This window comes from Labrus bergylta, chromosome 10, assembly GCF_963930695.1.
Source record: "Labrus bergylta chromosome 10, fLabBer1.1, whole genome shotgun sequence".
In the NCBI taxonomy this organism is placed as follows: Eukaryota; Metazoa; Chordata; class Actinopteri; order Labriformes; family Labridae; genus Labrus; species Labrus bergylta.
The window spans coordinates 23688241-23711421 of record NC_089204.1 but is presented as its reverse complement, the minus strand read 5'-3'; the positions used below and the strand labels follow the sequence as shown (position 1 = coordinate 23711421).

At 42.1% G+C, this 23181-nt stretch overlaps 1 protein-coding gene across 2 annotated transcripts in view; it reads left to right on the top strand.

Moving 5' to 3' along the window:
- tet1 (tet methylcytosine dioxygenase 1) overlaps positions 1–20900 on the top strand; it is a 31165-nt gene extending 10265 nt beyond the window's left edge. The window contains exons 1-11 of one of the 2 annotated variants that reach the window (XM_065959377.1): positions 4357–4727; positions 10030–12265; positions 12760–12850; positions 13379–13472; positions 13697–13905; positions 13990–14140; positions 14436–14525; positions 15345–15482; positions 15644–15820; positions 16234–16378; positions 17083–20900. In XM_065959377.1, coding sequence (XP_065815449.1) covers positions 4686–4727; positions 10030–12265; positions 12760–12850; positions 13379–13472; positions 13697–13905; positions 13990–14140; positions 14436–14525; positions 15345–15482; positions 15644–15820; positions 16234–16378; positions 17083–18122 — 4413 coding nt within the window. In that variant the 5' untranslated portion in view covers positions 4357–4685 and the 3' untranslated portion in view covers positions 18123–20900. Of the gene's footprint in view, positions 1–4356; positions 4728–10029; positions 12266–12759; positions 12851–13378; positions 13473–13696; positions 13906–13989; positions 14141–14435; positions 14526–15344; positions 15483–15643; positions 15821–16233; positions 16379–17082 lie in introns of those variants that run through there. The other variant, XM_020648095.3, reaches the window with a different exon arrangement.
- The last annotated feature ends 2281 nt before the right edge of the window (positions 20901–23181 follow it).

Below are 23181 nucleotides of genomic sequence, written 5' to 3'. Positions count from 1 at the left end.
TTTTTCTTAGTCTGTTAAAGTCTGTGTCTTTTTGGCTTTGACCTGTGCAAAGAGGTGGATGATTGTTGATTGTATGAAAGGGTGTATAGGAGTGGACTAGAAATAAACATAGACAGTATAAAACATAGATGTAGTGACTCAGTGACGTCACCCATTGGTCACTGAAAGGGAGTTTTAAAACCCATTGACGCTGGTAGCCATATTGAAAATGCTTTTTTTTAAAGATATATTTTTGAGCCTTTTATTTGGAAAGGACAGTGGATAGAGTTGGCATTAGGGGAGCGACAGAGTGGAATGATGTGCGGGAAAGGAGCCACAGGTTGGACTTGAACCCCCGGCCACCCGCTTGGAGGACTACGGCCTCTGTACACAGGGCAGACCTATAACCACTAGGCCATCGGCACCCCTTCAAAATGCAGTCTCAACCCAACTTTCGGTCAACCTTAAAACAGGTTCATATGTGGAGCTGAATGTATTTTTATTCAATACCAGAGAGTCTTTGAAAACAGGCAGATTCTACTGACTAAAAGGTCCCTCCTTTTCTACTCCCTTCCATGCTGCCCCTCCCTGAACGTGATGTGGAGAAAAGCATGCCCCTAAAACAAAAGGAAGAAGCAGAGAAACCCCCTCAACTCCTGACATGTCATAGATCCTCAGCTTTCCCATGCTAACGACGAGACAAGTTTACATTAGCGTCAGCGGTAATGACTGTAATGACAACTATTGGCAACAGTCATGATTGGCACAGCTCCATCACCGGGCCGTTCTCCAGTGGGTCAGCCTCCAGATGTGTCAGAGACAGTTTACGAGTGTGGTTCAGAACAGCTTTCTTTACCTAACTCTTGTGCTCATGTACTGCAGCTTAGGGTGATTAATGAGTGGGCTACTTGTTCCTAATGAGAGCGGGCCGCTTGTTAAAACTGGGAAAAAACATATGGGACACTTAAAGAGCTGAAAATGATGGGTGTGGTGGATTATTGGTAGTAGTTGTGGATGACGGTTTAAAACCTGAAGAACAAAAAACACCGGTTATTTATACTTTCACACTCCATATCTTTTGCCATACCGGTTTTAAAGTGTTCACACTACAATGCTTTTTTTTAAAATGTGAACATCTGTCTTCTTACTAGTACCGAATGTTACATGAGCTAGCAAGAGTTGGGCTGTTTGTTTAAACTAATGAAACAGCCAGAGGAAAAACTCCCTTTTCTCTTCTTTAAATATGATATGTTAGCTGCGAGGGAAGTCACAGTTTCTATTGCTGTCATTTCATTCCATCCAGCTGTTGAGTAATAACGTTTAAACTCTAATATAAGGTGCATACTTTCTTAGGTATGTAACTGTGTAAATGCATGTCAGCTTCAGCAGCACATGGAAGTTTAAAGTGGAATGGTAGCAGTTTGTAGGTGTGTTTTATTTATTAGGCTGGTCTAACCTGTTTTAAGGTCTTGTTTGTAAAATTTTCCATTTATGTCAAACCTGTCAGACGACCTGTGACGTTTTTATTACTATTCAGAGGAGAGATCAGCCACAACTGCCACTATGAATCTTAAACCACTGTATTTATAAAAACCTAGGTAAGGATGACCCCTCCTCTGTTAGCAACAAAGATAGGTCCAGATCCTTCAGAAGCGTGCAGCTGATTAGTCAAATAAATGAAATGCAGGCAAGGTTACATGGCATTGAAATGAAGCTTTTTAGTGCACAACCATTAATCTGACAGGTATCCATGACCACTTTATCCATTTCATGGTTAAAGCTTGTTCACATAGGAAGTAGGGCTGCTTGATTATGACTTAAAATAGTAATGGATTCAAGCTTTTACAACACTTTTCTAGTCTTTGGACTACTCAAAGTGCTTTTACACCGCAGGTCACACCTACACATTCACACACTGATGGCGGAGGCTGCTGTGTACAGTGACCATCAGAAGTAACTAATCCATTCACACGCCGTCACCAAAGCAGTGGGAGCAACTTGGGGTTAAGTGTCTTGCCCAAGGACACACTGGACATGTAGCTGCAGGGGCTGGGGATCGAACCCCCGACCTCCCACTTCAGGAGAAGACTGACTCTACCACTGAGCCACGGCCGCCCCTTGTAACACTAAAACATTGTGATCACTTTGGTAAACATGCCATGAATGAAAATAAACAAGTGAACAAATATAAATATATAATGATAATAAATATGAATTTGAGGTAGTGGTGATGTACGCTTGTGGCCAGAATATAACAACAAACACTTTGAAACACGAACCAAACATGACAACACCTACGGACAAAAGGAGCACTGCATGCGGCACAGAAATAGTTTCATCTCCATGACCTTGTATTTGTGATTGTGAGAGGCCAGAATCGTAAGACAAATTGAAACTCGATTAATTACCCAGCGTTATAAGAAAGGTGTTACTATCAGCCTAGGGAAAAAAACATCCGTAGCAATAATATGATGTCTCAATATGCTGGCACTGTTCCACATTATGATGAAACTAACTTCAGAGACGTGGTAAATGTGGATTGAGGTTTTACAGACAGTGCTGGGAAAATATTTTTCTGTGTGCATGAAAATCGCTCCCTCGATCCTTGTGTGTATTACATGTGTTTAGTCTACATCTGTGTTTGTGTTACACTGTCGGGAAATGTGTGACAATTACTGTTAGGGGAAAGGAATGATGTTGATTTCTATTTGTTTCTATGCGCATGGTGTTTTCATAGATGACCAGCCATCTGCTTTGATAGAGCGATGTCTGAACAGCCTGTTTACAGCCAGCAAAAGGCAGAAAGACGTTAACACTCAGCAGCCACTTGCATAGAAACATATTTCAGAACATTTCATTGGCTAGCATTGTTTTGAGACACTGTTTGCTGTAAGAGTACATGCATGAAGCCACAGCGTGCAGGATTGTGATTGTGATAAGTTACACGCATCTAACGGACAAACTGAAACACCAACTGTTGAACCTTGAAGTGTGATAAAAACGGACTCGCAGCCGTGGCACTGAAATTAAAATCGTAGGTATAAGATCGTGTTTAAAACAGATATTTGATGTTTACATGGAGTATATTTCACAGAAGTGATGAAGACTGAGTCCTTCCTGACTACGAGCCATATTACACCATCGGTCATATTGGCTGTAGTTTAGTCCTTTTGGGTGAATGAATACCTTTGCATGTTTATTGCTTGCTTGACACTCTGCTGATGTAGTTTTCATTGTTGTGTGTGGATTAAGCTGCACGCTCTCTGCTTTCACAATCAAACACACTGTTGGTTACTAGAGTGTTACCGACAGGCACTGGCTCTGGCTGCCTTCATGCTTCCTTGTCCTCGTGTGACCTCAGCATCTTAGCCACATGGTCACTTTTAGAAAGGAGAGGGGGTGGGGGGGGGGGGGGGGGTGCTTTCCTTGCTCAGAACATTTCTTCAACTTTTTTTTTGTTCTTTTTGTACCCATGTGTTCTCTCTAACCACAGCATTTCCTCGGGGGATCATTGAGAAATAAAAAAAAATGTCTGGGGGTGGAACGAGAGGGAATGAAGAAGAATAGTATGGATGCCATGAACATCCTCTCTTCTGTTCCCACCAGATGGTTTCACAATGTATCTAAATCACGTGAGAATTAGAGCCACAAAGCTGCTCCTGTTTATAATTGTTTAAAGGGCAATTCAAGTTATGTGACTACAGCTCCTCATTTCTGATACAATAGACCTCATGCCTAAAAACTCTCTAAAAACTGGAGGTAGTGAAAGAAGGAGGGAGACATGCACATAAGCATGTGATGTGGTGTGGTGTCATGATGTCATATGATATTTGCTTCTGCCTAAGAGATGGAGGGTTTCACTTGTGGAAAGGTAACATTTGAATTGATCATTCTTCAGCAGAATTAACAATCAATGTTGTAATTTATCTTAGTAATGAGTGTGTTTACTTTTTCTTTATATGGACTGTTACTTGTCAGAAAATGCTAAAAAAAAAAAAAAGAAAGAAAAAAAAAGAACAGCTGTCGGGATTTGGTATAACATTTTAAATAAAATCTATTATGCTACTTGTTGTGGAATAAATGAAAAAAGGCATGTTTTGCATTTGTTTCTTGATATAGGACTTTTATCAATTCATCCTCAGTTTATCAGTCTACTCTAAAATGAAATAATCAGTCTGTTCAAGTCAACAGTTCATTTGCGACTTGATCAGCACTTTGTTCAACCATTATGAGAGCTCAGCGGCAGTGTTGGTGAGCAGCCTCAGGGGTTAATATCTCCACGCCGAGGGAGCTGTTTTTTTTCTCTGATCCTGATCCGGCATGTGTGCAGTATCCGTTCCACAGCTTGCCTCCAGTCCATGTGTGTAGGGCTGGAGTAAAGAGCCCACATAGGGGATCCTTTGTTTAGGAGAGTCTAGGCATGGAAGATAATTTACAAGCCGCTAAGGTCCTCACGCCATTGGCTGATGAGTCTCTGTCTGCGTCTGCGAAAGGCATCCCTTACGTGTGTGTGTCTATATGTCTGTGTGTGCGTGCAGGGATTGTGTGTCTGCGTCTGCTGTAGCAGCACTTTGCTACAGCGGCTCACAGTCGCCCTAGTCATGACACGCAGGAGCTTTGCCCTGTGCACGGATACTGTAGCCAGCGTTTTCTTTTGAGGCTGAGGGAAGGCGAAGCAAGATGGCCACCAATACCTTTTAGGGGATATGCTGCCTGAACTGGAGGGGCTTCTCCTGAGGACAGACAAGGTAAAGAGTGTTCACCCTAGGGTCCATTGTCTCTCTGCAAATGGGGGCGGCTACATTATAGCTCATCAAGAGGTTATCCTCTGTTGTATCTCTCGCTGCCCTCCTGGATTTATCTGATTGGAGTGCTACACTTGGACGCTGGTGTTGTTATTGTTTCCTACTGAGCTTTTGTTTGTGAGTGTTTGGCTTGTCTTTCCCAGGTGACAACAAAGTCAAGCAATAAAAAGGTGAGTTTCCACGGTAACAGACACCGCTCTTGTCTCCCCCCCCCACCCCCCCACCCACCCCCACCCCCCAGACATCTCTGTTTTGTACCGTATGAGGAGTCCCTTTGCTTCCCCTTTTTCTCTCTTGCAGCCATATTTCTGCACCTGCTGTTCTCTGATAGCTTTGCAGAGAAGTGGAGTGCTTGTAAGCTTTGGGTCGTAACTTGTAATTTGGCAGGCTCCACTTGTTTGGCTGCCGTAGTAATGGTGTTGTTATTGTGCGGTTTGAAGAAAAGGTCTTAATGTGTACAATTTTATGGTAAATAAAGCTCTGGTTGGTGCTGTTGTGCTGTTGTATATTTTGGATTCATTACCACCTTTTCGTGTTTTGTGCTTTTGACTCTGTGATATCGAGCTCAGCGCCGACAGGAAGCGCTCACTTAATGAATGAAGGAAATTCTCACGTGTTGAGAAAGAATGCACACAAACCACGACTCACACTCAGCCAGGAAGGAAACACGCTCTTTCGGAGTTTCGTTGTATTATTGCTGTGAAGTAGAAATAGAGATCCTAACGGCGTATGATTTCTGCACATGCCACAAAATGAAATGAGTGTTTTTTTTTCATGAATTGCAAGCACACTCTTGTCTGTAGTAGTAGTTTGATTTCAGGTGTGTGTGTGCGTGTATGTGAACACGTTTTCTTGTTCATATGTTATGTTGTTGGATTATAATTAGGTACACACCTCTTTGATTCTCCCTGGAGACCCATTAGAGAGCGAGGGGGGGGCTGTTAAGATTCATGTGGTGCCGGCGGTCACACTTGTGTTGCTAAGCAAAGATCTCTGAGCGCGTGTTTGTGTAAAGCACTCTCCCTTAGCTTCTACTTCAGCATGTGTTTTGTTGATTTTGAGAGCACTGACGGGCGCAGCGGTTGCCAAATGTGTTTGTCTAAGATAAAAGTAGAAAACCCTGTTTGCGTTTAGACTTTAGGAACCGTGAGGCAGACACAACAACACAACACAAAGACACAGACGAAACGCATCACAGATCCAGCATTCCCCCGAGACACGGTGACTTAATGAGAGCACATGACCTTGTGTGTTCTCATCCCGCATCAGGCTTTTCTATTATCACAAGCCTGAATGTGACATAATTCAGTGTCAGCCTACACACTTGGATACACTAATAGATGCACAGGCATACACATACATAGAGACACGTGTGTGTGTGTGTGTGTGTGTGTGGTGCAGTGCTGGAAGCCTGCCACTGTTGCTTTGTCATTGAAAGCAGTTATTGTGGATGACACACTGCCTTTCCCTCCTCTTTCCTCGTCTTTTTCACGCTTTCATTTAAACGTTGCGGTTTGTCCACATGCTGTGCGGAGCGCGTAGCTCGCCCTGTTGCATTGGCAGCGTGAGTATTGCCTCAGCCTGGGATCCAGCTATCTATTACATCATCAGTGTGTTTCTAGTAGTAGTAGTAGTAGTAGTAAGGCGCAGTCCTGACAGCCACGAGGAGTGCATTTGACCGGGGAGTGACGGCAATGGATCCGAGAGGGAAGAGGACAACCCCATCAGTGGACAGGACCCGGGGATTATTTAGCTCACCCATTTTAATCATGTGTAATCTCCAGTTTTTATTCATCATCAACAGCACAGTGGTCACTGCGACTTCCCTTTGCATTGTCAAATAAAAGGTAAACCTCCACTTCAACCAAACATTCTCCAAACAGCTTTTTATAATGTTTTAAGACAAATAAACAGCTTTAGCAATGTGCCTTTAGTGCCTCTTGATAAGTTCACACAGAAACATGAACCAGGTGTATCCATGTTGATGTATTTCCAGCTGCACTACAGAAAGAGTTGATTATAAGAAACATTTTCAGCCACTAGTGGTGAACATGGGGTCCTCCAGTGGCAGCTCCACACAGTATGAACACGAGGGCTTCATATCTAGAACAGCATGTTTAATGGATTTGCAGGGAACTGACAGCAAATAAATAATTCCAGAAGCTGTAGAAGTTGTTCCAGAGACATTGGCTAACAGCTTTAACAAATATTGCCTTTCAAATCTTTCCCTGACAACAATTTGTTGCTTGTCTTCCTGTTTCTCCAGCACTTTGTTAGTCAAAAATGAAATGCAGAAGCCTCTTGGTTGTAAAATTTACTAATCAAAAACACTGTCTCGTTTGAGAGCCGGCCTTCAAACCAAACAAAAGTCCTCTTCGACTTCACAGAGCACAGTAACAGATCTCCTCGTGTTATCTAACAACCTGCTTTAAACCAGTGCAGCAGATTGCTCAGTATTAATCCTCTTAGGTCCCAGCCCTGCTTTTTACACATTTTGTTTTCCTACTTAGATTGAGACTGCTGCTTTGTTTTGTTTTTTTGTATATCTCTGGTAGACTGCTGCATGTCTTATTTTCAGTGCATTCTGCCTCATGAATGAGAGATCATGACTCTGCTCAGCTATCACATGTGGGATGTCACAAGGCTCCATTTCTCTTTCACTTCACATGCCTCTAAGTTAAACTCACTGTTTCCACTCCATCCAGGGTTTATAAGAATATGTTGAAGAGACAAAGCCCAGCTCCACTCGTGGGTTGATTTGAAGCGGCAGTATTATCAGGAGGGCTAAAATGATTGATTTAGTTTGATTCTAATTCTTATTCCTAACATGTCGCATAAGACAAATCTGAACATTAAAAAGCAGACAGAAAATAAATAATAATTACAAACAGTGTAATGTAATTCAGAAAAAAATGTCGGACACTAAACTATTAAAGTGACATGTCTGAAAAGGAGTGGGAAGAAGTTTAGTGAAAAAGGAGTAGAACATAGGTATGTTTAAAACCAGTGATGCATTCTGTATAGGGTATAGAGCGGGTCATAAATCATCAAAGGGTTAACGGTTCAGTTCCTTACAGATGTTCTTGTACAACCCATTGTTCCTTTTTTTTTTTAAGATTTATTTTGGGGCTTTTTGCCTTTATTTGATAGGACAATGGATAGAGTAGGAAATTGGGAGAGAGCATGGAATGACATGCCAGAAAGGAGCCACAGTTTGGACTTAAACACGGGTCACTCACTTGGAGGCCTCTGACCTCCGTACATAGGGCGCGACCTAACCTCTAGGCTATCTGCGCCCCCAACCCACTGTTTCTGATAGGACATTTCATGGCTAAATGTTGCCTCATAAGTGCCCCCCCCCCCCCCCCCCCCCCCCAAAAAAAAAAATATCAATACTGAAAGATTTTGTTATCTTTCTGACTAGTGTGATACAATTATGGAATCCTGGTTGGCTAATATCAATTAAAAATGTTTCCGGCAGTTTGGCTCACCTCATCACCACTTCATGTCACCTTTCAGTGGCATTGATGAAACAATGAGGGTAATATGAAGGCTGTAGGTGGAGAAACTGACGCCAAATCAAAGTGGATTAATGCATTAATCCTGCACTTTCACCTTTTTAAGGGCATTTAGTTTTCCTCAGATAATTAGATGTTATAATTTGTTATTATTCTTTGAATGTCCTGCAATGCATCAGTTATTGCAGACTGGCTGTATTGTGACATCACAGTTATTATTATGGGTCATCATCTCTTGAGTTACCCTGTGATTCCCATCCCTACTAGTATGTCTGTTCAACCTAGATCCTGTGTGCTGGGAAGAAGAACAAAGTCAAACAAGCAGTGTTTTGTGTTCTGTCTGTGGGTTCATAGGAGTCTGGTTTATATTGAAGTGGCGCTGCTGCTGCATGCTCTTGATCTGTCAGCTTTGAGTACACATCTCCTGTTGTAAACTGAATTAAACTGTGTCAGTGATGGAGTTTAATGGGTGGTTATGCCAGGTAAACACTGATAAAGAACAGAACGACAGCTGCCCTGCAGTTGTGTAGGTTCATTAGTGGGAAAATTGGATGCTTTGCACACAAACACACAAATAAACACACAGTGAACACACACACACACACAGGCACACACACACACAGCTCTTAGTAGTGCACACATATCCTCCAGCTCCTTCAACGAGTTTATCAGCTGAGTCTTGGCACATGATGCAGTGTTTTTTTTTACTTTGTCACACTGCAACATTTCTAATCATTCTTCCACTGCTGAAGGCTTTACTTTGTGAATATGATGCGGGTTTGAATCCAAAAAGAAGAAGCAGCTTGACAATACTGCAGTTAATACACATGCACGTTAATGATGAAAATAAGAAAGAAAGCTATTTGCATTTAATGTCCTTTTGTTTCTTTGAAAATGTGAAGCAAATATGAACAACAACATCCTGACACACCGCAGTAGCAAGAAGACATCCTCAAAGCTTTTACTTGTATTTGTTTCTAAATGAATTGATCATTTTTTGCCTTCTAATGGGTTCGTCGCTTTTGTTTCCTGCACTACTACAATCTGTGGTATTTGTATTGAATGTGGCTTTCGGAGGAGATCAATCGGTCAATACTGCAGACCTTTGGAGGGTCGTCCACCTCTGCTTAAGGGTCAAGCAACGCTGTAGCTGCACTGACTCAGGATAAAACGCGGAGTGGGTTAATCACTTACTTTACAACACAATGGGGTTAGCATGGCAAGCCTGCAGTGTTAATAATCACATGTGCTCGCATTCACAGGAACACACCGACAGAGCCAGCACTAACACAACAAGTACATGCACATTGCTCTCTTGCCCTCAGTAACCCCTCAGTATAGTGACGCAATAATAAACTGAGCGCGACTCCTGACTCAGTCGATGTAACCTACCTTTAAATCTGTGGCTTCAACACTCCGCTGCTCAGACAGGAATGTAGTCCTGATTGAAGTCTTAATATGCTACTTACACTGTTTAACTTTTTACGAGCTTTGTTTAGAGATAGATTTCTACAAGATCTAAAGAAAGCAGATTCTTTGTTTTCACATGCCGTTGTATTTTCCACAGACTTGAGAGTGGCTATAGCAGATGCTCATTCCATGCTGGGAGGCAATCTGTTGTGCTGTGTGCCGTGACTGTTTAGAACAAGCTGAATAACCGTGTTCTGCCAGAGCCTGTTGAGTCACCTCTCTCCTCTCGTTTCTCTCTCCGTGTCTCTCTGTCTCAGGTGGTTCCAGAAAGTGGCCCGGTCAATGGCAAAGGCAAGGCACAGATGGATGAAACCCACACAGCAGCAGAGGAAGATGAGGGGGAGGAAGGACACATACCTCATATACAATCTCCCCACATCGCCTACTCGCAAACCTACAACCTGGCCTCGGACCACGGCGGGCGGCCAGCACTTGTTAAAAGAGAGCCGGGGCTCGAGCTGACCGGCAATGCACTTCTCCAACATGTACGCTCTTCTGTGACTTTTCAGAACGGTTCTGCTGAGAACCTGACTAAACCTAACGGTGCTAACATGACCACAGGGTCACATTCTCAACTGATATCTACATTGAAAAGGACTACAAGTGCATCCGAGCCTCAAAGGACTATAATAGCTGCAATCCCTAAAGAAAGCTCTGAAAGTGGACCCAAGATGCCTCATGATGACGCGGCAGTTCCTCTAAAGAAGATCAAAGTGGAGGAGCCCTGGATGTGGATCAGTGAACAGGCCACCTCTAAGCTAAGCGATGACGAAGAGGTCTGCGTGGACCCGCTGTCCACGCTGGCGACGGTGGTGTGTCTGTCTGTCACAGAGAGAAAGGGGCTGGAAGAGAAACTTTTCAGCTCACGTTCTTCCATTCTTCGCTCCATCAAAACAGAGCGGCAAGATTTGCGCTTCATCAAAAAGGAGCCACAGGACTTACGGAATGACTTGAGACAGAAAAGCACTCCTGTTAGCCTGCAAAGGACTCCCCAGGCTATTAAAAGTGAACCTCCCCCAAGTGTCTTGCTGCCAAGCGTGCAGTCTCTGGCAGAGAAGAGAAATCTTAGTTTTGAACAAGCTATTGCTATTGAGGCCTTGACTCAATTGGCAGCTATTCCTCAAAGCACCCAAGGGTCCATTAAAGCTGAAAACAAGTGTGAACATCCCATTTCTACTTCAACCTCCAATACAAATACATCCCTGCAAGAAGCTAAACCCACAGCAGCTATCTGCTACAACAAAGTCTCTGTCATCAGCTCTCCAATACATCAGACGTCAGTCATACGCCCTCCTGTGGCCAGACAAGGAAATGTCATCCAGTGCTCTAAGGGGTCCGGCTCTAGCACCAGGCTGTCTCTGCAGGATCTCCTAGATGCCAGCTCAGATGGTGATAAAATGACGAGCACGGGCAGGAAAGAGAATGGCTTTGGTTCTCGTGTCTTCAAATCAGAAAGCTGCTATAAAGATCACAGTGACGTGAAGTTCAGAAAAGATCATAATCGGTTGTTTGGGGGCGACAAAGAAAGGGTTGTCAGCAAAGGAGGGAGAAACAGAGATGAGGAGGAGGTGGCAGCACAGCTGGCAGACCTGGCCTTCATCATCCAGGCTCGACACAGCCTACAGTCGGAGAACAACCCTCCAAAAGGGACACCAGTGTCGGCCATTAAGTACAACTACAACTCACAGCAATCCCCGAGTCAGAAAAAGACCCCAATGAAGAAAACAAAAACCACACCTTCCAAGCCTAGAAAGAAGAAGATTAATGATGAAGGAATCAATGGCAGAACCCCCCTCTCAAAGCGCATGCATAATGGAGAGACACCAAGTAAGAGCAGAGGCCAGAAGATTCTCCCTCAGGGGCAATCAGGCCTTCATCATAAGAGGAACCTGTTTCTGCCTCAGGCTCAAATTGACCTGAAGAGATACCTGGCTGAGGCTGAGGAGGAGAGGAGGCAAATCATCCATCACAGTAATGCACACAATACAGCCTTCGCAGGGCTGCAGACTCAGAACTACAGCACTCTCACACGGATCCACCACACTCCTGGTCAAGTAAACCAGCCATGGTCCCTCTCAAATGGACCGCTCCATCAACACAATCCATGCAATGGTAATGCTGCAGGAGCGGTGCCAGAGTATGGCAGGCATTTGTTATCTCAGGTTGCGCAGCACAGTGCGGATCCTTACACCAGCCCAGCAAATACCACTCTCTTTAGCCCCCCTAATGGGCACCATGGCCTGGCTAATGGCTTCTCAGGGGCTACAAGGTCCCCACCTCCCAGCCAACAGGGCTACTACAAGCTGGAGAGGTCAGGACCCGTCACTGTGCTGTCCACAGCTACTGATGGAGACTCTGCAGAGTCGACTCCGATCAAGAACAATGTCAACAGCTTTCTAGAGTCTCCTATGAGTTTTCTGGATACCCCGACCAAGAACCTGCTCAATACACCTTCCAAAAAACTGGCTGATCTTCCTTCCTGTCAATGCATGGGTGAGTTGGTGCTACCTCAGATCAACTGCAAATCAGATACTTTGTGACCAAATCCCGCTGCAGTTCTTGGACCTCAAACTAACTTAACTCTCATTTTCTCAGTTTCTCTCTGGCACACACACACACACACACACACACACACACACACACACACACACACACACACACAAGCTGTGTCCTAATTCAGGGGGCAATTCATGCAAAATGAGGCCAGATTTCTCTGCCACATTTGGAGGAGGCTTTGCGATACTTTATTTTTGTCGACCTGTTTTAATGCTATCAGTCTTTTAATGTGGACTTACAAAAAGGATGGCCCCTACATTTTTGATCCAGCTATATTTGCAGTGTATACCACATTAATATGAATCTCACTTCAAGCTTCAATCAGAGGAATCACATCTGTAGCTTTATTGTTGACAATGTCTCTTGACAAGGCAACAGTGCAAAGTTACGTCGCAAAGATGTTCAAAAGATCTTGTTCTTTCTCCCCACAGACCAAATCATTGAAAAGGAGGAAGGCCCTTACTATACTCACCTTGGGGCAGGACCTAGTGTTGCTGCAGTGAGGGAGTTGATGGAGAACAGGTAGAGTAACTACTACAGCTGTGTTTACACTGTCTTCATGCGGCTGTCTGTACTGCCAAACATGCTGAGAGTCTACTCGGTGGAGGAATGGGGTGGGTTCACAGCGAAAGAGTCTGTCATTAAAAGGAAGCATTGCTGAGCTAGCTCAACATTTTCAACCCCCCTGACTGAGCTACACACATGTACACACAACCCAGCACAACTCACACAGCATGTCGAAACAGGAAACCCCTAGAGCTGAGGCGAGGGGCCCGTAAACCAAGATGACAGCCTGTTAAAACAACCTGAGGTCCATCAGGGTCCATCTGAAAGCCACACTTAACTGATAAAAATGGTTTTGTTATCAGAAGATTTATGTATTTATTCTCTGCCATTCGTTTTGCATATTTGTACGTGCTTGTGTATTGATAGTTGCCCTTTAGGTTTAACTCTCTGCTGTGATGTTGTCTAAATGTGTTGTCAGCTGTATGTGCACATGTGTCTTTAACATAATCTTATAGTTTCTTTAATGTGCGTTGTGTGTCACAGGTATGGTACCAAAGGGAATGCAGTACGGGTGGAAGTTGTTGTTTACACTGGGAAGGAAGGAAAGAGCTCCCAGGGCTGTCCGATAGCTAAATGGGTATGTGGATGTTTGTGTGTTTGAAATTTGTAAACAAAACCAAAAGATTATCTATTTCCAACTTCATCCCAAAACAGAAAAATGTGTTAAAGTTGTAATGTTTCGTCTGGCAATAAAACAATGATCAGTTCTAAAAGCATCAAAGTTGCCTGTTTTTTTTCTGTATGTTTTTCTGTTACTGTGCTGTCTGTCATAATGTGATTGTTTTCACTATCGTCTGGCAGGTGATCCGGCGTGGCAGTGAAGAGGAGAAGCTGCTGTGTTTGGTCCGCCAGAGGCCCGGTCACTACTGTGACACGGCCGTGTTGGTGATACTCATCCTGGCCTGGGAGGGAATCCCTCGGCCAGTAGCAGACCACCTCTACAAGGAGCTCACAGGAAGTCTCTTTAAACATGGCTCCCCCACCAGCCGCCGCTGTGCCCTCAATGAAGAGTGAGTTCCTCTTCCCTTTTCTTTGCAGCGACGTTCCATCATCCAAGTCTTGATCGGTTTCTTAATGTTCCTATTACTCTGCAGTCGTACGTGTGCCTGCCAGGGTTTGCACCCTGACACCTGCGGAGCATCGTTTTCCTTCGGCTGTTCCTGGAGTATGTACTTCAATGGCTGTAAGTTTGCCCGCAGTAAAGTGCCACGCAAGTTCCGCCTGCTTGGAGACTACCCGGAGGAGGTGAGGGAGTTTTCCACTTTAAAAATCAGAGAGGGAAACAATCATAACAATCTCTTCTATTAGTTTCTCCTGATGTAATGGTGATGTAAGGGGCTTTTTTCTGTTCTGTTGCTTCTCTGTGTTTTATCTGAAATGTGCAATTGTAGTTGATCTTATCTGCCAAACGTTTGCCCTCTGCTGGTATATGATGAATTGAAATATCACTCCTGTAGGGAGGACAGTTTAAACAGAGAACGCTTGTTACATTGTCCACCCTGACTCAAACAGAAACTCATAAATCTGTCTGTTTCTTAAGGAGGGGAAATTAGAAAGCAACCTTCAGAATCTCGCCACTGACCTCGCACCACTTTACAAGAGACTGGCTCCTCAAGCCTTCCAAAACCAGGTATGTAACATTTTAACACTGAACCAGCAATGTCATATGATTAACATCTTTAATCGCACAATCTCAATAGTTAATCGTAATGAATCTCATGTTTGAAATGCCATTATTTTGCATTCAAAGATAAAAAATGTTAGGCTTTTATTTTGGATTCTTGTACTGTCTGAAGTTGAGAATACTTTCTTCTGTTTGAATTCAAACCTCCTTTTATTTTGACATAAAGTAAGGACCTTCTGATAGGTCAAAGGTTACGACATTGACCGTGCCACAGAAAATGGGCCTCGAAGGAACGGTAAAAAAGTGAAATGTTTGATGTCATAAGGTGCATATCACTTTTGACTCTTCAGGTGAGGGTCTGAGAGGTTTTTTTTTAAAGTGAAATGAGACATTCAAAGATGCAGATGTGTCGTTCTTTTCTATCACTGTGACTACAGGGCGACACTGCAGAGGCTTATCCAAAGAAGAGGCAATATAGCATGAGATTAATCATAATTTCAGACATTAATTAAGTGTGATTGACTAGATTGACAGCTTTAATTGTAGCTGTAAAATGTACTGCTAAAACACTCCCCTGTTGCAATTCTTTTACTCTTTAACGCTAGCATTAGTAGAATCTCAATAGAATCTATTTTTAAAAGTCTCACATCCGATTGGATCAAGGACGTTTTCCCAGTTTGATGTAGTTCATATAGAACCAAGACACTTGGAACAGCCTCAGTGTAAATTTTAGACTGTCTTTTTTAAGAACCTTCAAAAATATTTTACCATATTAACAATGACATACAAAACTGATTCGATGTCTTGTCCTCTTACCTCTCATAGGTGGAGAATGAGGCGGCAGGAGGAGACTGCCGGCTGGGCAGGAGGGAAGGTCGACCTTTTTCTGGGGTCACAGCCTGTGTGGATTTCTGTGCTCACGCTCACAAGGACACTCAGAATATGAATAACGGCAGCACTGTGGTAAGCATGCTATCTACTCCTCTATACTCCATATGTTTAATCAAGCAGCAACTTGAGTGTAACTTCATTGATCCTTTTTTTAGGTTCATTCTCTTGAGGCATTGATTGGATATCAGCTGTTGTGTGATTGACAACACGCCTTTTGTTTTGAATCTTTTCAGGTATGCACTTTAACCAAGGAAGATAACCGTGCAGTGAGAAACATACCAGAGGATGAGCAGCTCCATGTTTTGCCACTTTACCGGATCTCTGACAGGGATGAGTTCGGTCAGTTTGAGGGCCAGGTGGCCAAGATGAGAAGTGGAGCTCTGCAGGTTCTGTCTTCCTTTCCTCGAGAGGTAAGTGATCATGAAAATAGCTGTGTGATTGCTTTATTATTATACTCGATAACAAGCAGTACTTTGTTATAAACCACTTGTTATTAAATTGTATTTTGTGTCTAAATGCAATGACAGTGCATGGAGTTACTCAGTGGTTTGGGACCACGGCTGCAAAAATAAAAACTTATAATTTGGCTGCGCCGGTGGCTTAGTGTTTAGCGTGTGTGCCCTATGTAAAGAGGTCCTCAAGATCTGGCTGTCTGGGTTTGAATCCCACCTGTGGCTCCTTTCCTACAAGTTGTTCCCCACTCTCTCCCTCTCTTTCTGACTCTATCGACTGTCTTCTGTCTAATAAAGGTATAAAAAGCTCAAACAATACATCTTTAAAAAAAAAAAAGTACAATGTTGAAATAGGGGACTTTTTTTTTCAGGTGCGTCTGCTGGCTGAGCCAGTGAAATCAGCCCGCAAGTTGAGACAAGAGGCTCGTCAGAAGGCTCAAGCAGAAAAACTGGAGAAAAAGCTGGGCCTGACTCCTCTGACACCCGGGAAGGTGAAGAGTGAAACCCCCAACAAAGGTATCTAATCGAAGACTCTGGCATGTTACCAATCAAAACAGAGCTGTGCACACCTCGGTTTATCCGTGAATCGTTATTATCGGCACTTATTTGTTTAGTCATTTTTAGAGTGGACATTAATTTAAAAAACGATTATGGAAACCTTTAACTTCTGGTTAATTTGGTCTCAGTTAACGTGCATACTCTGCTCTCACATGGTAAGATGGCTCACGGACAACCTGAGCAAGAGCAGACTGTCTCCTGTACTTTGGAAAGCTTAATGAATAACGAGCCAAAATGTCCATCTCTTCCTCGGGGCTCTTTTTTGTTGTACGAATCTGCTGTACCTACATGAAGATTCTTCTGCAGCGCTGCTAGAAAGAAGTCTGTGGTGACATATCAAGAAAGTCTCTATTATTTGTAGTGTTTCAATACAGACACAGTGTGTAATTGAAAGTTTTCCCAGGCACCATGGCTTCTTAAGAACTCAAATCTATCGACATTAAAAAGAGCCAGTTATTGTTAACTTTAGTTCTTTAATAACAGTCAGAATGAACTGACTTACTGCTATTGAAGTGAACACGTTTTTTAATCAATTAATGGCAGTCAATTTATTGATTCACTGTGCCAACCTCTGAATAGAAATGATTACTGATGATAGTGTAAATGTGTTTTTGATACGACATTTATTTGTACACATACGCATCTTTCTCCATCCAAAACAGAGCCACAGGGCTTCTACAGCTCTTACAGAGTACCACCCAGACCAGTCAGCGTTGGAAGGTACCTACCAGAGAGGAACCAACCCAGCACTTACAACCAGAGCACCAGCAGCTACCCCCCTCTGGATGCAGGGGTCAGCCCACAGAAGGAGGTCATCTCCCCCAACCACCATGTCCCGTTTGGACAGAATGGTGCAGCTCTTTATTATAAGACAGTGAGTGATGCCGTGAATGGATATCTTCCGTCGACTGGTGAGCACAGTGTTCTGTCAGAACGTATACCTCTTCATAACGCCCTTAGTGACTTCCCACATACTTTTAAAACCGAACCCAACGAGGAGCAGTGCTCCCCTCTGCACAGACCCTCCCCCAGTGGGAGTGCTCCTTCTCCCTCCTCCTTCTCCCCAAGACCTACCTCTGAGGGCCTCTTCAGCAGGCTCAATGGACTCCACAGGGCTGACGGAGATGTCAGGCCAGAGGTCAGGGGCCATGGCCTCCATCAGCTCCCGTCTCTCCCTCTTCCCCAGCAGACTCTCCCACTCGAACCAGAGGAAGTCAAGCAGGAGGAGGTGTGGTCAGACAGCGAGCACAACTTCCTGGACCACAATATTGGTGGGGTCGCGGTGGCACCATCACACGGCTCCATCTTAATAGAGTGTGCCAGGCGAGAGCTCCACGCCACCACCCCCATCCTCCGCCCAAACCGCAGCCACCCCACCCGCATCTCCCTGGTCTTCTACCAGCACAAATCCTTAAATGAACCAGGTCACGGCATGGCCATGTGGGACGCCAAAATGGCAAAGCGCGAACGAGACCGGGAGGAGGAGGCGGAGAGATTAAGGATGGAGGACAGCCCAATGAATAACGGCAACGGAGTCGGAGGTGTGGATCTGGAGAAGGAAACGGGGGAGGAGGCAGAGGAGGAAAAGAAGATGATGAATGTCCCAACACGTCAAGCATGGACTCGAACAAGGGACGGCGTCATCACTGTGTCCCCCTATGCTCTCACCCAAGTGACGGGTCCCTACAACCGCTGGACTTAGTCACCATGTTTTACTCACACAAACACACACACAGAGAAAACTCCTACACCCTGTGCTTCTGCCTTACCTCAATCCACTTCAATCTGCTACTCTCATTTTTACGTTGTTTTTATTGTGCTTTTCTAATATCGGTTTGTTTCACTTTGTCCTTCTTTGTCTCTGACTTCGGAGTGATGAGGAAGACCAAAGTTTGTTGGCTTTTTTTAACTGTGAGTTTGGGTGTTTTTATTGTAAAGAGATGGTGCTTTGAAGCATTTTAAAGATGTTTTAAAACTGGTTTTATATACATGATTGAGAACAAAAAAGATGTGATTATTTATTCTGATCAGAACGATTTCTATTTAATTCCTGGTGTAAGCCTGTTTACTGCAAGATTTCTATGATACCCTTCATTATGTGTTGACGCTCAGATTTATGTTGTACAATAGGATTATGCTCTTTATTTTTCAGCCAATAGTTCTCTTTTCATGAGAGTCTCTTTTCTTATCGGCTCTTTTCATTGGTGCCATTCTCACTGTAACCTTCGTTAAGCAAACTCATCCCATCACATAATGTCAAAACCAAGACTCATATTGTACATATATTTACTACAGATTGTCACATGTAGCATTGTGCTTTTCCTTCTGCTGCCTCTGGCGTCTGTGGGCAGGTGTTGGAAGAGATGTACTTTATTTTGGTTTGTTGTTTTTCTTTGTTTTCTCTCCATCTGGATTGTTTGTCTTTGATTCACAGCTGCGTGTGGCATATTAAAAAAGCACTTTTTTGTTTTTCTAAACTTAACTTGAAAAAGGTCCCAATACATAGGCCTGATATGTATGTACAGATAGAGATATATATGACAGCTAAGCATGAACCCGGTTTTATATTTACAGTATTTCTCTATTATTGGATTTTTATTCTTTTGATTGATACATATCTCGTGAAATTTAGTATAATAGGATTGTGAAATGCTGCAACAATGAAGTGCTTATCACTGTTGGCACTTAACTAATATTCACCTTCTGGAAAAGAAATTCAAAAGTCTTTAGCTGTTTTCACTCATGCACTCCTGAAAATGTTTCAAAAATGTCAGGAGAGCCTGCTCCGGAAATCTTCCTGAGGTGCTTGTTCACACAATTGTTTTCACAGCGTGAAGTTTTCCCTGTCTGATGGGGGAAGGAGGGGTCTGAGGAGGCAAGGCATGACAGAAAAATTACAATTGGGAAATCCATGATGGCAAGTCAGACACAATAATGACAGTTTTTTTTTGCCTTTATGTCAATGCTTTTCCCAGTCATCAAACTAGTGGAAAAGAACAAACTGGTGAGCTAAAAAAAGTGTGAAGCAGCTTCATTGCGTGCACAATGATCACACCGGTCTTGTCATATAAATGCCATAACCCCCTCCTGCTCGCTTGCAGTGACTTTTCCTGAATATTTCCTGCTGTGTTCACACTACTTAAAGCGGAAATCTTGTTATGGTGCTGGTAGGAAAAAGTCCGGGTAAAGTTTGAGTTCACACATGCAGCTCATCTCCAAAATGTCAGATAAATGTTCAGGTGTTTTGTGCATGTTTGAAAACACTATTTCATGAGGCACTAGTGTGATTGTTTCACCAACTTACTGTACATTCAAATGGTGCTAAATATACCTCTGTTTTTAAAGAAGTCACAAAGTGTCTAAAATGTCAACACAATTTTGCCAGTTTTTTTAATGTTAATATTCTAAAATACAAAACTGTTTTAGCCGACGCAAACTCTTCAAACTCTTTCTTCCTTTCTGCTTTATTTTCTGTTTAGTTCTGAAAACCACTTCAACACCACATCACAGTCAGACAATTTACCTGAGACGATTTCAGGGTGCTTAACCCTTGTGAAGAATTTGTTTACAGATCACTTTCTTGCAGGGTCTGAATAAGGAGGTTCAAATCCTGGTTAGTCAGGATTTTTTATTTTTCTTATAACCATGACACAGAAGCTGTTCTTTTTAGAAATCTGTCATTTCATCACAAAATCTTTCACATCAACACTGGTGCTGGAGAAACATTTTGGTCTCTACAGACTTTGACCTTTGGTGCTAACAGATCAAGATGTCAGAGTTCATTGACCTATAACCTTACACTGAGCGGTGCTTGCATGGTGCTTTTAATGGTGATTAAAAACTCTGCACACTGGTGTGTTATGTGGTTTAAAGTTCTATTGTTTCTCTGGATGGTAACTGGCTGGTAACAGGCTGAGAGGTGTTTGTTTCCCACCATCTATCGTGATGTTTAAGTGCAGGTCAAAAGCAAATGATTGCAGATTTCCATCACAAATAATTCAAAAGTCTTCCACGTGTAACCACATGCTCCAACTATTCTGAAACACACACAAAATATAATGAATGTAAACCTTTTTTAAATAAGCCGATTTAGATAAGAACATTTTTGAACATGGTAGAGTTACATTAGTAAATGTTTCTATTGATTTCATGTGGGCGACGCTCTCAGTCCACTCTGAAAGTCTTTGTATCAATGAGGAACTAACAACGAGCACCAGCATTAAAAAATATGAAAAAAAAACAAAAAACTTTTATGAGTAGAAAAGCTGTAAATACATATGTGAACCATATTGTTTTTACTGTACTGTTAATGGTGTTTAGACAATGGATGACTTTGCTTATTTTGAAACTAAATTACTGTATGTTGCTGAAAGTATATCCAGTTTAGACTTGAGAAGAGACTCAATTTAGCATTCCTTTAATGGATGGCTGATCTCTTTCGGGATTGTGAAATAAAGTCATATTTATATTTTGGACCTTACCACGATTTCCTGTGTCCTCATTTGTTGTGTATTTCCTGTGTGGGTGTGTGTACACATGTAAGAGAAGAAGAACTGTGTTGTTCAGTTCAGGTATGTGTCCGAGCTCTCGTCATAGTTTATATAGAAACATGGCTGAAACCAAGCGTGACACTTTATGGCCTTTATTCAGTTCAAGAAAGCCAAATAGGCTTTCACTTTGTTTTCTCTTAGTTACCCAAACTAACACACTGGATGACTTACTGCTGAGGAATGTGAGTCACTTTGTCCTCCTAATGTGCAGGCATGAATCATAACTTTATTTTGGGAGTTTTGTGTCTACAGCTGATAAGATGATGTCACTGAGGTTGAGATCATCTAATACGGACTCAGTGAGTAACTCAAGTGTTGAGGTATTAAGTTAAATTTGTAGGTTTAAGAGAATCTACAACTCATTATTAAAACCATAACCACACAACTAAAAATATATTGAGCTCCTGGATAACTGAGAGCCCACACAGACTTAGAGAAAAATGAGTAATTATGCTGAGCTTCACTGGGTGTATCTTAGTTGTTCTACTTTATAATCAGCAGAGTTCAGCATGGCTATTTTTAAATGATAATAAATGAAAAATGTTTGCAAATCCACTATATTTACATAGATACATTGCAGACTCTGTTGTTATATTGACTCCATGGAAATCAAAGGGATCATTTCAGTGTTGTAGTAACTCAGTCTGTGATGATAAAAGTACAAAGATATTTCATAAAGTTTACTATAATGGTGTAGAAAAGTCAAAGACACAAAATCAACAAAAATATAATAAATCACACTCATTATAATTGGTGTGATTTAAGAATAATAAAAATTACATAGATACTGTCTTGATTTAATGTAGGCCTACATGATTCATGATTCTTTATTTATCTATTTAGCTTAGTTTGTATACAACTGGCATGCTTGTGAATTTACCCTATTGAGATATATTATAAATAACACATCATAATCTGTCTGTTGATATAATAGCCCATTATATATACACCAATGAATGTAGAGGAAGACAGTAGATAATATTTGACACTGAAATGTAGCGTGTATCAGAAGGAGCAGACATTGGTTTATTTTGTTAATAGTGTGTTTAAAAAGTCTAACAGATCATAATTACATGTCCTGGCTGTCAGTGCTTCATCACATCTTTTAGAAAAATGTTATGTAAGCTGGTGAGGTTTATGTTTCTTATTTGACAAATAATAATCAATCTTCTGTCTCATTTTTTATCCGTAGCACTCTCCATGTAGAAGCAGGGGTGGGCAACTGGCGGCCCGGGGGCCACATGCGGCCCCCGTCAACCCTCAACGTGGCCCTCTGGTCAATTTTTACACATCAATTAATTGGAAACATGAAGAAAACATTACAAAAATGAAATCATGAAAGCCAGAAGTATGTCCATAATAATTACTATAAGAAATTTAAATAGATCTGATTATTATGAACCAACTAACGCACTATTTATTAACATACACGCGTTAAAATTCAGCGATCTACTAGGTCTAAAAACTGCTCAGATAATGTACAAGGCACACAATCTTTTGCTTCCGAACAGTATTCAGAGGTTTTTTGAAACCAGAGAGAGCCGGTATGAACTAAAGGGGATAGGTGAGTATAAAAAAACAAAGGTAAGGACAAACATAAAGAACAGGTGTTAATTTGTGCTTAATTTGTGGAATACTTGTGCCATGGAATAAAGAATGTGTAGTTCACTTTCCAGATTTAAACTTTTGTTTTAAAAAAATGGTGTTTAACAAATATAAAAGGTCGGTTTGATTGTTTTTTGTGAGTGTGACTTCTGTTTCGTTTTTTGTTTGTTTCATTTGTTTTGTTTTGAAAGAAATTATTTTTTTAACCTAGTAGTGTCTTAAATAATAAGATTTGTAATAAGGGTAGGTGTAATAAGCTAAAGCTTCAGCCTAGACCTTTACGGTCAAAAAAAAGTTTTTGTTTTTTATTGTGACCGAAATAAATGATTACTACTACTAATAATACTTGATCACTGGCATATGTTGAGTTAAATTGGAGACAAACTTGACTGTAATCGTTTTTGTATGCTACAATTTGGCCCTCTGGCAGTGAGAATTAAATTATTGTGGCCCCTTGCTGTGACCAAAGTTGCCCATCCCTGATGTAGAGACACATATGGAAGCCCATTTCTGTCATTTAAGAAAAAAAATGAAAATAATAAAGTCTCATAATTTCGACTTATCTCATTACTATGACTTTATATCTCATTATTTGACTTATCTCAT